Here is a 14,743-nt window from a genome sequence, read left to right on the forward strand (position 1 = left end):
AACTTTTTATTTTATTTTATATAAGCTGTTCTCAAGAATATAAAATTCTTGAAGGCAATGTACTACCCATATTTGAAGACCCTCAGGGAGTCCCACTTAAAAAGTGATTGTTGCAGGAAATGACAGACTGACTGAACATTTTTAGCGTCTAACTAAACTATAGCTGTATCACTTCTGCAACCATAACATATATTAGTAATAAAGCAAATGTAATTAACAGTGTATTATATTTAAGTATATTCATGAAAATGTTTATATTTCCTACAAAGAAGGTATATACTTTACTGTAAGGAAAAGATGACTGATAATTTTTCTGAAAAGTTAGCCATAAAACTCATTTTTAAAAACAAATTATATTTAATTGTATGTTCAATACAATATAAAAAACAAAACTTCAGGCTTCCCTGGTGGCGCAGTGATTGAGAGTCCACCTGTCGATGCAGGGGACGCGGGTTCGTGCCCCGGTCTGGGAAGATTCCACATGCCACGAAGCGGCTGGGCCCATGAGCCATGGCTGCTGAGACTGTGCGTCCGGAGCCTGTGCTCCACAACGGGAGAGGCCACAACAGTGAGAGGCCCACGTACCGCAAAAAAAAAAAAAAAAAAAAAAAAAGTTCACCAAAAAAGTACATAATCCAAGGTTATATAAAACACATTTAAGAAGCAAGAAATATTTTGTCAACAGTGTGTTAAAAAGAATGAAAAGCCTAAAGAAATCACTTCACGTTAAGTCCCAACTAAAAGAAATTTTTATTTATACTTAAAATATGAATGCTGGCTCGAAATAAAGTTAGAGCCAGGAATTTATAAAACTTGATGCTTTCCCTTGATCCTTTTTTTTTTCTTTCTTTAGTGTTGGGTTGGCCAAAGAGTTCATTTGTTATTTTTCCGTAAGATGGCTCTAGTAGTGCTTAGTTGTCTTTAACTTCATTAGAAACAATTTTGTTAGACTGTATTGTAAAGGCTATCATATCAGCGTGCATTAAAAAAACAAAATTGGTGAATTTTTGTGTAGCCATTTTAATATTGAAGATGGAAGAAAAAAGCAACATTTTTGGCATATAGCTGTATTATCTCAAGATAGGTAAAAATGCAACTGAAATGCAAAAAAAGATTTGTGCAGTGTATGAAGAAGGTGCTGTGACTGACTGAACATGTCAAAAGTGGTTTGTGAAGTTTCATATTGGAGATTTCTCACTGGACAATGCTCCCCGGATGGGTAGACCAGTTAAAAACGACAGCGATCAAATAAAGACATTACTTGAGAAATCAACGTTATACCACACAGGAGAGAGCCAACATAATCAAAATGTCCAAATCGAGCACTGAAAATCATCTGCAGCAGCTTGGTTATGTTAATCGCTTTGATGTTTGGGTTCCACATAAGTTAAGGGAAAAAAAACCTTCTTGAGTGCATTTTCGCATGTGATTCTCTACTGAAACGTAATGAAAATGTTCTGCTTTTAAAACAAATTGTGATGGACGATGAAAAGTGGATACTGTACGATAATGTGGAATGGAAGAGATCGTGGGGCAAGTGAAATGAACCATCACCAACCATACCAAAGGCCGGTATTCATCCAAAGAAGGTGATGTGTATATGGTGGGATTGGAAGGGAGTCCTCTATTATGAGCTCCTTCCGGAAAACCAAACAATTAATTCCAACAAGTGCCACTCCCAACTAGACCAACTGAAAGCAGCATTCGATGAAAAGCGTCCAGAATTAGTCAACAGAGAACACAAAATCTTCCATTAGGATAACGCAAGACCGCATGTTTCTTTGATGAACAGGCAAAAACTGTTACAGCTTGGCTGGGAAGTTCTGATTCATCCGCCATATTCACAAGACACTGCACCTTCGGATTTCCATTTATTTCAGTCTTTACAAAATTCTCTTAATGGAAAAAATTTCAATTCCCTGGAAGATTGTAAAAGATACCTGGAATAGTTCTTTGCTCAAAAAACTAAAAAGTTTTGGGAAGATGGAATTATGACGTTGCCTGAAAAATGGCGAAAGGTAGTGGAACAGAAGGGTGAATACGTTGTTCAATAAAGTTCTTGGTGAAAATGAAAAATGTGTCTTTTATTTTTACTTTAAAACCGAAGGAACTTTTTGGCCAATCCAATAATTAGTTATCGGGATTTCCCTGGTGGCACAGTAGTTACGAATCTGCCTGCCAATGCAGGGGACACGGGTTCAATCCTTGGTCCGGGAAGATCCCATGTGCCATGGAGCAACTAAGCCCATGAGCCACAACTACTGCGCCTGCATGCCACAACTACTGAAGCCCATGTGCTCTAGGGCCCGCATGCTGCAGCTACTGAGCCCGCTTGCCTAGAGCCCATGCTCTGCAACAAGAGAAGCCACTGCAATGAGAAGCCCGCGCACCACAACTAAAAGTAACCCCCAATCGACCCCACATGCTGCGGAGCAACTAAGCTCATGAGCCACAACTACTGAGCCTGAGCGCCACAACTACTGAAGCCCACACACCCTAGAGCCTGCGCACCGCAACTACTGAGCCCATGCACCACAACTACTGAAGCCCACGCACTCTAGGGCCCACATGCTGCAACTACTGAGCCCGCATGCCTAGAGCTCGTGCTCTGCAACAAGAGAAGCCACCGCAATGAGAAGCCTGTGCACAGCAACGAAGACCCAAAGCAACCAAAAAAATAATAATAAAATAAATTAGTTATCCCTTCTGAAGTTGTTTAATTTACTCCACAACAGTTAACTGAAGATCTGCCATGAGAATACAGAAAGGATATATTTTGAGTGATCCTTCGTATCACTTGTATAAAATCTGAGAAAGCTGAGCAAGTTTCTAGCTCCTCTAATTTATTTAACCATAGAATCCTACTTAATTCCTACTGGATGAATGCAGAGTAGACACACACAGACATACAGACATACACATACACACACACATACACACACACATAGAGTTGTTATTATTGCTGTTCACAAATGTTTTGGATTTTCTTTCCTTCTGGGAGAGATACAAGCCAGGATTGCACTTCTCTACGTGGTTACATTAGCGTTGTCATGTGACTTGCACTTGCTTTGACCAAAGAAATTAAGTGGAAATGCTGTGAATCACTTCCAGAAAGAAGCTGAAGAGCCAGTGTGCAGTTCCTCACATTCACACTTCCCCACTCCGTGGAGAGAGAAGCACCTGTTGAGATGCAGCCTCTACAATCCTCAGTTCTAAGTCACTGATGACAGCCCACTTCAGATGGACGTAAACCATGAGTGAAAAATAAATCTTTGTTGTAGTAAGCCAATGAGCTTTGGAGATGTTTGTTACTACAGCCTATATGAATCAATATAAAAATCTATGTAGGACACATTCACTGTATTCCTTAAAGACTCAGGAATATTCAGAGTCATAAGATGAATTTGTATGCAAAGTGAAAGACAAAGACAAATGCCAAATCGCTGTTTAATTATCAGTTTGAATTGTCTGTGCCTCCAGGCTCATTCCCCTCCACTTAAATAGAAAAAAAATCAATATAAAGTACACCTTAATAAAACAATAAAACAGTGTTAAAAGCAATGTCTAGGACTGGAGGAAAACGTACTCACTTTTAATATAACAGTGCTGTACCCATCTTCTGGTTCAGTTCCACTGACAAAGAGTGACTCAGGGCTAAATTCAAATACACCATGAGCATGGTCTGAGGCTGCAATTGTCACTAGAATTTCGGAAGCCGCTCCTAGACTGGCTGCATGGATAAGTTCCAACAAACAGAAGAAAATGTTAATCAGTAATTTACAAACCAAAGGGAAAAGCAAGGAACAAGTTTTTGAAAAGAGATGTACCATTCACTGAGCATGTTCTAATTTGCTTTAGAAAGAAAGGCACACACAAATGGCTGCCACACATATTCATGCTTTTATGACCTTCCCCTGTCTGGGCACTAACGTGATATACAAGTGCTGCATAAGCACTTGAAGATGAATAAGGAAAACTTGTTTTTCTTTTTCTTTTCTATGAAAGAGAACATTCTTCCACATGGAGCATATGAGGAAATTCTCCCATGACCTTTGCTAACCTCAGAAGAACGTGAACCAAAATGATTCTTACCCTTATGAAATACTAGTTTCCCTACGATTTTCATCAATCTGACTGCACAGATTCTTGCTTTCCAAATGTGCATTAAAATTAAGGCCTATTTTCATCATATTATGATATTATAGATCTACCTCCCCCGGTCTCATCCAGTCCTATAACTAAAAAGATGCCAAGATCTAAAGAAGTATTTAATGTTTTCCTAAGAAGTAGGTTCAACTTTTATGTTGTATTAATGGATTTGAACTAGAAAATAAACAATCCCAAAATTAGGAGAGTAATTAAATACAGAAGTTACATGAGGCATTACATGGAAGTCAGGAATGACAGGGGTGGGAATATGAGTTCTGAAACTAAAATATAAAACCTGACATGGTGAAAAAGGAATGTTTTGAGGATTCCTCAACAGGAATCCTTTTGAGGGTTAGTAAGAGTACTCCTTAAAGAAAACAAGTATTTCTATGTATTCTCCCTTAATATGAAAAATATTTGAGGTAAAAAGCTGAATCATGTTTGTATACGAATATAATTCAAAAGGCATCCTCTTTTCAATATTCCCGCCCATTAACTGGCAACTTATTCTCCCCATTTGTTTTCTTCTTAATTTCTCTTTCCCATTTGTTCTGATTAAAAGTTACATATAAAGACCCATTTGTTTTCGTAAAGAAAATCAGTGTGATACATTTTACGTGAAAGTATAAATGTCCTATTTATCTCTTTTTCAGGTACTCAAAGCGATGTAAAATCTTTTTCAATAATCACTTTGTAAATGATACCAAGCAAAAGTTGTTATGATTAGAATCAGGAAACTGCATTAGGTTCACACAGAGAGGAGGAGAGTCTGGGCTTTGGAGGCAGACAGGACCTGATTGTGACTTGATCACTTTCTAGCTGGCTGACAATAACATGGAACAAATAATACTTCATAAAGTTGTGCTGGTTAATGAGATGAAATACATAAAGGACCTGCATGTAGTAGGTATCAATAAATGGTTAATTTTCTTGTCTCTAAAAAGAAAAGTTAAAATGTAGAATAGTAAAGGGCCTTGGAACAGCTGCTTACCACGTTTGTGAATAGCTGGAAGGAAGAATTCCATGTCCCCATCACCACTACCACTGCCATCAACCCTAAAGAGTTCAGTCACTTCACAAGGAGAAACACAGAGACACAACCCACGCAACACACGTTGACACAATGAGAAAATTGAGAGCTCTTAAAACATATCCAGCAAAGAGGAAAATACAGTAATATTAGACATGCATTCTTCAAAAAACAAAAAAAAACAACATATTAGGTGGTAATAGTATAACATTAGTCAAGCTACCAATACATAAAACTTTCATTCATAGCTTCAGGAAATATTCCATGTAGGCTGTAATTGGTATGTCCCATTTCTGCCAATTTAACTAGTTTTATTTTTAAATTTTCACTTTACAACAGTGTAAATTGTTTTTAACATTTTAAATATGTTTTAAACATCTGCGTGCACATATCAGCTTACACTTAGTTCTATATACCTTTGACAGTCACCTTACCACTTACAACCACCAATTCAAAATTAGGGAAAGGCATCTAACATTTCCCTTCAACCACACACTTAAATTCCCACCATATGTACCATTCTCAGGCTTGATCACCCTTTTGCCACTGACATTTCTCAAAGAACCCTGGACAAGCAGCCTAAAAACCTTGGCTTCAGCCCTGGCTGTGAGACACAGCAGTTGTAAAACCTTTAGCAAGTCACTAAACCTCTTGGTACCTCACTTTTCTCACCTATGAAACGTGCCTGCTGCCTTTTGCAGAACTACTGTAAAGATCAAATAAATAATATTGTAGAAAATGAAGTACCCTGGCAATATATAAAGACTATAATAAAGAGAAAATGATTCTAACTTTACTTCCACTACATCTCACAAGCCAACCATTATTTTGCCAAATATTTGAAAACAAAGAAGACAGGAAGGGCAGCGATGGCAGCAGTGGAAAAGCAGTAAGAGTAGCAAGACCACATCCACACCTATGTGCTTCTACCAGTATCCTTGATTGACAGGCCAGTCTAAGATCTGCCCTGCTCTTCTGTGTTTCCCCTCCAAAGGACTGGGATATATATGAGAATTTATGGCACTCAAAACCTGAAATGATCTTAGAGACATAAGAGGCAAAATGGATTTCAGGGACTATCCAGTGCATGGCTTGGCTTCCATATTAACCAGAAGTTGTGAGGAAGAGGGGTGAAATTTAACAGCAATGTACCCTGGCTAGCATAAAACATCTACTCAGGTGGCTATCATATGTAGAATTAGTATTATAGGCAAAACAGTGAGGAATAAGGGTTTCTCCTTTGATCCTCAAAAGAATTTAGCTCTACAAGCTATTTCACCTCTTAGGCAGTCCCAGCTACGACTGGAGGAATGGAGGCCAGCGTCTAGATTCCTCTACCTCCAATCCGCACTCAAAGGGGGCGGGGGAGGATCAGCTTCTCTGCCAGTATTGCCCACTTAAGGTGCAAGACTGGTTTTCAAATGAGTACTCATGCCCAATTAATACATAACGATGCATATTCTAGAGATATAGAAGTTTCTATATAAAATCACAAGTATCACTATGATCACAAATATCATTTCTGAAGAATATTTGATGCTCCTTATTAATCAATATTAGGTAATACTCACTAACAGTTTCTCTATTACGCAAGTATTTTTAGCTATAAGTAATACAAAGAACGATTCTTCAAATACTTTATAGTGACCTCTGATTAATGAAGTCGTTTCATGAAAATAATGATTTGGAAATGAAAGGACTTGTCTCTAGAAGACAAGCAAAGCTGGTATTGTTACATGACACCAGCCCAGCAGGCTGTCCAGCATACTTTCACTGTTTTATGTAGTCAGCCAAGCTGTGGCGCTGTTTAATCATTTCCCTGGCTTGTCCTCCTTTGCTGCCACCTGGGCTTTGGGAAAACAAGGAAGGGAAACATGGGAAAATTTTGTCATACTTCCCCAAAGTCTCACTGCATACTAAAAGACAATCTTAGTATTTCTGTCTTACCCAATTTCTCCCTTTGGATGGCTTATTCAGTACTATGACTTTCTTCATCAAAACATAAAAATAATAATAAGCTAATAATACCAGCTTTTGTAATGGAAGAGACTGACCTGATGAATACCATACCAACTCCCAAATTCTTACATTTATAAAGGTAATATGGTACACATCTCATGTGTACTGTAACACCCCCAGTAGCACCTGATAATCAAACACAGTGATACTTCTGCAAAGAAACGTATATAGTTAATCTAAGTGGGATAAATAAAGATTACAAGTAGCCTCTCTTCAATACAGATGAGTTTTGCCACAAAGTGGATTTTTGACTCCAAAAATCTGTGATAATCAGAGTTTTCGGCATTACAGAATTGAGAGTAAGGTATTATTAACCTGTTTTATTGATAATCACCTCATAATGGATTATCTAAAGAGATTAACTTTGACCTGTTCTACAGCTGGAGGTAGCTCTAAAGGAGCTACTGTGAAAATTGAAATAAGGAAGAAGGTAGAGAGGTGATTTTAGAGGCACCTACTCTGAATGATAGCTATAATTTGGTGATTCAGCATAATTAAATTATTTCATTGTAAAAGCACATCTACTTTAGGAAAAGACCAATGGGTAATGAAAGGGTGAAAACCAGCACAATAGGTTAATTCAAAAGAACCTATTTCCTTAATAGAATCTACTACCACCATGGTGAGTGTACAAGTAAATATTTGACATTTTTGAGTCTTACCTCCTCCCTCCAAGTTTAACAACTCAACTTTAAAGGATTTTTCCAATTCAGGAATAGAATTATCAGTGATGTTAACAGAAATGTACTTAAATCTTTCTCCTGGTTGAAATTCTAAGGTACCAGCAACACCCTGAAATATAAATAAAAGATTTATCCATTAGATTATAATTATTCTGTATGTGAATGTGTAAAATAAGAATGTTTACTATATCCCAAATTGTTATAAATACTGAAACAGATAAAGTAAAATATAAAATTGAAAACATTTAAGTGGATATGAATAGTGTTCAATATGAATTCTAAACAAATATCCTCAAACTAAATAAAGCAGATGGATTTTTATCTCTCTTATTTTCCTATTCATCAAAAAAAAATTGTTAAGGCAAATGAGAAATCTGAATAGGTGACACCCACAAATTCCTAAAGAATTAAGTCAATGAGATGCATGGAATTCTTTTGATTAAGTATATTGAGAACTATTCGGTTTATGTCATTGAGTAATTTAAATACTCACTGCATAATAATAATCGTATTTTCATTCCAAAAATTTCCCCTATAGCAATGATAAGTATCAATCCACTGGGCATTAATCTTTCCTTGATTATATCACAATTGCAATTCGCGATACAAATCTCCCATCAGAAAAGTTCATAGCTACTAGAAAAGTAGTTTTTTAAAGTCTTAAGGCCCTTTTTCTCCCACTATCTAATATAAGCATTTCCCCCTCAAGTCATGAGAATAAATAAAGATGTTTAAATTTTTTCTAGGGTTAGCTTTTGTGGACAACTATATTTCATCCTGCGGAGCAATTAATGATCCTAAAGCTAAACTGAGGAGCCCAAGTACCAATGCATTTAATCACTCACTTACTAATTTTTTTCAATATTTTCAAACACATAGTATGTGCGTTGTACCATTTTAGATGCTTGGGATTCAAAAACAGCCAAATCATATCTGTATCTCCATGAAAACATTCCCTAAGGAGTATTAAGCACAGGATAGAAAACAACTGCTATAAAAGACACACAGCAGCTCAAGCAAAAAAAGTAATTAACCCTGCCTACAGTGCAGTCATCAAAGGAGTAATTCTACAAATCTTAACAGCAGAAATAACATTTGACTGTCTTAGGAAACCATATTATTTGACATTAGCAATATCTTACACAATTGGCCACTCCCTCTCTCTCTGGTATTCCGTGATACCACATTTCCTATTTTTCCTACCTTTTTAGCTCATCTTTGTGTTCTTTGAATTTTAACATTCTCCTAGGACCTGGAAAAACTATTTTTCATCAGATTCCCTCTAGACCCTATCTCTAGACAAGGCTACCATATTCTAGGCTTTTAATGTCATGTATATGTTCCCAACTTCCAAATTTCTACAGGCAAAACTTATTTCATTGCACTTCGCCTTATTTCACCTTGCAGATATTGTATTTTTTACAAATTAAAGGTTTTAGCGACCCTGCATAGAGCAAGTTTATTGGTTCCATGTTTTCCAATAGCATTCCCTCACTTCTTGTCTCTGTGTCACATTTTGGTAATTCTCACAATATTTCAAACTTTTTCCTAATTGTTATATTTGTTAACAGTGATCTGTGATCAGTGATCTTTGATGTTACTATTTTAATTGTTTTGGGGCACAGGGAACTACACCCATATAAGACAGCTAATTTAATAATTGTGTGTGCTCTCTGACTGCTCCACTGACTAGCCATTCCCCCATCTCTCTCCCTCTTCTGGGGCCTCCTATTCCCTTAGATACAACAATATTGAAATTAGGCTGATCAGTAACCCTACAATGACCTCTAAGTGTTCAAGTGGAAGGGAGAGTCACATGTCTCTCACTTTAAATCAGAAGCTAGAAATAATTATTAAGCTTAGTAAGAAAGGCATGTCAAAAGCCAAGACAGGCCAAAACCTACACCTCTTGAGCCAAACAGTTAGCTAAGTTTTAAATGCAATGGAAAAGTTCTTGAAGGAAATTAAAAGTGCTACTCCAGTGAACTCATGAATGATAAGAAAACAAAACAGCCTTACTGATGATATGGAGAGTTTTAGTAGCTATATAGAAAATCAAACCAGCCACAACATTCCCTTAGGCCAAAGCCTAATCCACAGCAAGGCCCTAACTCTCTTCAGATCCATAAACGCTGAGAGAGGTAAGGAAGCTGCAGAAGAAAAGTTTGAAGCTAGCAGAGGTTAGTTCATAAGGTTGATGGGAAGATGCCATCTCTATAACACATAAGTACAAGATGAAACACCAAGTGCTGACATAGAAGCTTCAGCAAGTTATCCAGGAGATCTAGCTAAGATAATGAATGAAGGCAGCTGCACTAAACAAGAGATTTTCAATGTAGTTAAAACAGTGTTATATTGGAAGAAAACGCCATCTAGGACTTTCATAACTAGACAGGAGAATTCAATGGCAGGATTCAAAGCCTCAAAAGACAGGCTAACTTTCTTATCAGGGGCTAATAATGCAGCTGGTGACTGTAAGTTGAAGCCAATGCTCATTTACCATTCCAAAAATCCTAGGGCCCTTAAGAATTATGCTAAATCTACTATACCTGTGCTCTGTAAGTGGAACAACAAAGCCTAGATGACAGCACTTCTGTTAACAACATGGTTTACTAAATATTTAAGCCTACTGTGGAGACCTACTTCTCAGAAAAAAATATTCCTTTCAGAATATTACTGCTCATTGACAATGCACCTGGTCACAAGAGCTCTAATAGAGATGTACAATGAGATTCATGTTGTTTTCATACCTGCTAACACAACATCCATTCTGCAACCCATGGCCTGAAAATTCTCAGAAACATCTCCAAGGGTATTAGCTTTCTGACAGTCATGAAGGATACATATATAGATTTTTTTGTTTCTTTCATTTTGTTTTAGTTATTAAAGAAAATGATAATCCAACTGGAGATTGGGGATGGCCATATATGACAAACCCACAGCTAACAACATACTCAATGGTAAAAAGCTGAAAGCATTTCTTCTAAGATCAGGAACAAGACAAGGATACCCACTCTCGCCACTTTAATTCAACATAATATTGGAAGTCCTAGACACAGCAGTCAGACAAGAAAAAAAATAAAAGGAATCCAAATTGGAAAGAAAGAAAACTGTCACTGTTTGCAGACAACATGGTACTATACATAGAAAATCCTAAAGAGACCACCAGGAAACTACTAGAGCTCATCAATGAATCTGGTAAAGTTGCAGGATACAAAATTAATATACAGAAATCTGTTGCATTTCTATACATTAACAACAAAGTATCAGAGAAATTAAGGAAACAGTCACATTTACAATAGCGTCAAAAAGAATAAAATACCTAGGACTAAACCTACCTAAGGAAGTAAAAGACTTGTACTCCGAAAATATACGATGATGATGAAAGAAACTGAAGACGACACAAACAGATGGAAAGATATACTGTGTTCTTAAATTAGAAGAATCAGTATTGCTGAAATGACCATACTACCCAAGGCAATCTACAGATTCAATGCAATCCCTATCAAAATATTAATGTCATTTTTTAAAGCTTTTTTTGATGTGGACCATTTTTTTAGAGTCTTTATTGAATTTGTTACAATATTGCTTCTGTTTTAAGTTTTGGTTTTTTGGCCACGAGGCATGTGGGATCTTAGCTCCCCAACCAGGGATCAACCTGCACCCCCTGCATTGGAAGGTGAAGTTTTAACCACTGGACTGCCAGGGAAGTCCCTTAATGTCATTTTTCACAGAACTAGAACAAATAATTTTAAAATTTGTATGAAACACAAAAGACTGAATAGCCAAAACAATCCTGAAGACAGAGCTGGAGGAATCAAACTCCCTGACTTCATAGTAGACTACAAAGCTACAGTAATCAAAACAGTACGGTACTGGCACAAAAACAGACACATAGACTAATGGAAGCAAAAGTAAACAAATGGGACCTAATTAAACTTCAAAGCTTTTGCACAGCAAAGGAAACCATCAACAGAATGTAAAGACAACCTACTGAATGGGAGAAAATATTGGCAAATGATATGACCAACAAGGGATTAATATCCAACATATATAAAGAGTTCATACAACTCAACATGAAAACAAAAAAACCCAAATAAAAAATGGGCAGAAGAACTGAATAGACATTTCTCCAAAGAGGAAATGTAGATGGACAACAGGCACATGAAAAGATGCTCAACATAGCTAATCATCAGGGAAATACAAATCAAAACCACAATGAGATATCATCTCACACCTGTCAGAATGGCTATCATCAAAAAGAGCACAAATAACAAATGTTGGCAAGGATGTGGAGAAAAGGGAAGCCTCATACACTGTTGGTGAGAATGTAAATTGGTGCAGCCACAGTGGAAAACAGTATGGAGGTTTCTCTAAAACCAAAAATATAACTACCATATGACACAGCAATTCCATTCTTGAGTATATATATCCAAAAAAAACCCAAAACACTAATTTGAAAAGACACATGCACCCCAACGTTCATAGCAGCATTATTTATAATTGCCAAGATATGAAAGCAACCTAAGTGTCCATCAACAGATGGATGGATAAAGAAATTATGGTATATATATATATATATATATATATATATATATGTATATATATATATATATGTACACACATACACACACACACACACACACAATGGAATATTACTCAGCCATTAAAAGGATGAAATTTTGCCATCTGTAGCAACACAGATGGATTTAGAGGGCATTATGCTAAGTGAAATAAGTCAGACAGAGAAGGACAAACACTGTATGAAATTATCTATGTGTAGAATCTAAATAACATTATAAACTAGTGAATATAAGAAAAAGGGGGCTTCCCTGGTGTCGCAGTGGGTGAGAGTCTGCCTGCCGATGCAGGGGACATGGGTTCGTGCCCCGGTCCGGGAAGATCCCACATGCCGCGGAGTGGCTGGGTCTGTGAGCCGTGGCCGCTGAGCCTGCGCGTCCAGAGCCTGTGCTCCACAACGAGAGAGGCCACAGCAGTGAGAGGCCCGCGTACCGTAAATAAATAAATAAATAGATAGATAGATAGATAGATAGATAGATAGATAAATAAATAAAAAAGAAAAGAAAAAGGAAGCAGACTCACAGATATAGAGAACAAAGTATGGTTACCAGTGGGGTAGTGAGGCAATGTAGTGTTGAGGGAGTGGGAGGTACTATGGGGTGTAAGATAGGCTCAAGGATGTACTGTACAACATGTAGAATATAGCCAATATTTTATAATAACTGTAAATGAAACATAACCTTTAAAAATCGTATAAAATTTTTTTAAAATTTTTTTAATGAATAAAGGACCTGAATAGACATTTCTCAAAAGATGACGTACAAATGGGCTACAGCTATATGAAAAGGTGCAAATCATCACTAATCATCATGGAAATGCAAATCAAAAGCACAATGAGATATCACCTCACACCTGTTAGAAGGAATACTGTTAAAAAGACAAGAGATGACAAGTATTGGAAAGGATGTGGAGAAAAGGAAATGCTTGTACACTGTTGGTAGGAATGCAAATTCATATAGCAATTATAGAAAATGGCACAGAGGGTCCACAAAAACTTAAAAACAGAACCGTCATATGATCTAGTAATTCCATTCCTGGATATATATCCAAAGGAAATGAATTCACTATGTTGAAGAGATATCTGCATTCCCATGTTCACTGAAGCACTATTCACAGTAGCCAAGATATTAAAACAACCTAAATGTCTTTCAGCAGATGAAGAAAATTAGATAGTAGATAGATAGAACAGAATATTATTCAGCCTTAAAAAATAGAAAAAGGAAATCCTGTCATATGCAACAACAGGGACGAACCTGAAGAACACCATGCTAAGTAAAACAAGCCAGACACAGAAAGACTTCATGATCCAATAATACGTGGAACCTAAAACAGTCAAACTCATAGAAGCAGAAACTAGACTAGAAGGGTGCTTGCCAGGAACTGGAAGAAGGGGAAGATAAGAAGTTATCAACGGATGCAAAGTTTCAGTTATGCAAGGTAAGTTCTGGAGCAATACTATATTGTACACTTGAAATCTGCTAAGAAAGTAGATTTTAAGCATCTTGAAAGAAAGAGAGAAAGGAAGGAAGGAAAGAAAGAAGGAAGGGAGGGAAAGAAAATTATATCTATGTGAGGTGATGGATATGTTAATTAGCTTATTGTGGTAATCATTTCACAATACATATGTGTATCAAAATATTAAGTTGTACATCTTAAATATACATAATTTTTATTCGTCAATTATACCTCAATAAAGCTAAAAAAAACTTTAAAAAGACCATCAATATAAGGACTAAAGTATTTCTTTAACAGAACACAGAGAAGACAATACTAAGCCGAGATGAGATGCCCTATGGAGTATACTACATACCAAACTAAAGACAAAATAAATGTCAGGGCAAGAGAAATATAACTTGCCCAATAAAAGCGTTTGAGAAAGAAGAAATCATCTTCTTGCAGTTAGCAAAGAAAACTCTGCTAACTGCAATACAGCCAAAATTAATTGAATTCAATTAGCCAAGTTTTCTGGGGTTTGGGAGAAAAAGTATGTACAAATTACTGAAGACTACACCCTTGTACAGGTCTTATTAGGAATAAGAGGAAAATCAAGAAAACTAATATTAAATTTAAGGAAAAAGATTCTTTGGGAAAACAAATGTTGAAGGATATAAAATACTTCCTGAGAAGTATAGCTGAGAAGAAATTATGAGCATTCACTTAATATGAGTATTGGTGATAATACAACTAGGCAACAGTTATTGAGGGTTACTATATATGTTCCATGTACTATACGTGACACTGAAAATGCCATCAATCCTCAGAGTGGCCCAGCCCAGCAAAT

The 14,743-nt window shown here is 36.7% G+C and overlaps 1 protein-coding gene across 1 annotated transcript in view; it reads right to left on the minus strand.

The window, feature by feature from the left end:
• Positions 1-14,743, minus strand: part of ADGRV1 (adhesion G protein-coupled receptor V1) — a gene marked incomplete at its 5' end in the record, with an annotated part of 528,497 nt that overhangs the window by 447,703 nt on the left and 66,051 nt on the right. The window contains 3 exons of the mRNA XM_082623775.1: positions 3,591-3,730; positions 5,141-5,221; positions 7,861-7,990. Coding sequence (XP_082479901.1) covers positions 3,591-3,730; positions 5,141-5,221; positions 7,861-7,990 — 351 coding nt within the window. The remainder of the gene's footprint in view (positions 1-3,590; positions 3,731-5,140; positions 5,222-7,860; positions 7,991-14,743) is intronic.

The sequence above is a fragment of the Mesoplodon mirus genome, assembly GCF_964341445.2.
Source record: "Mesoplodon mirus genome assembly, chromosome: 5".
NCBI classification, from domain to species: domain Eukaryota; kingdom Metazoa; phylum Chordata; class Mammalia; order Artiodactyla; family Ziphiidae; genus Mesoplodon; species Mesoplodon mirus.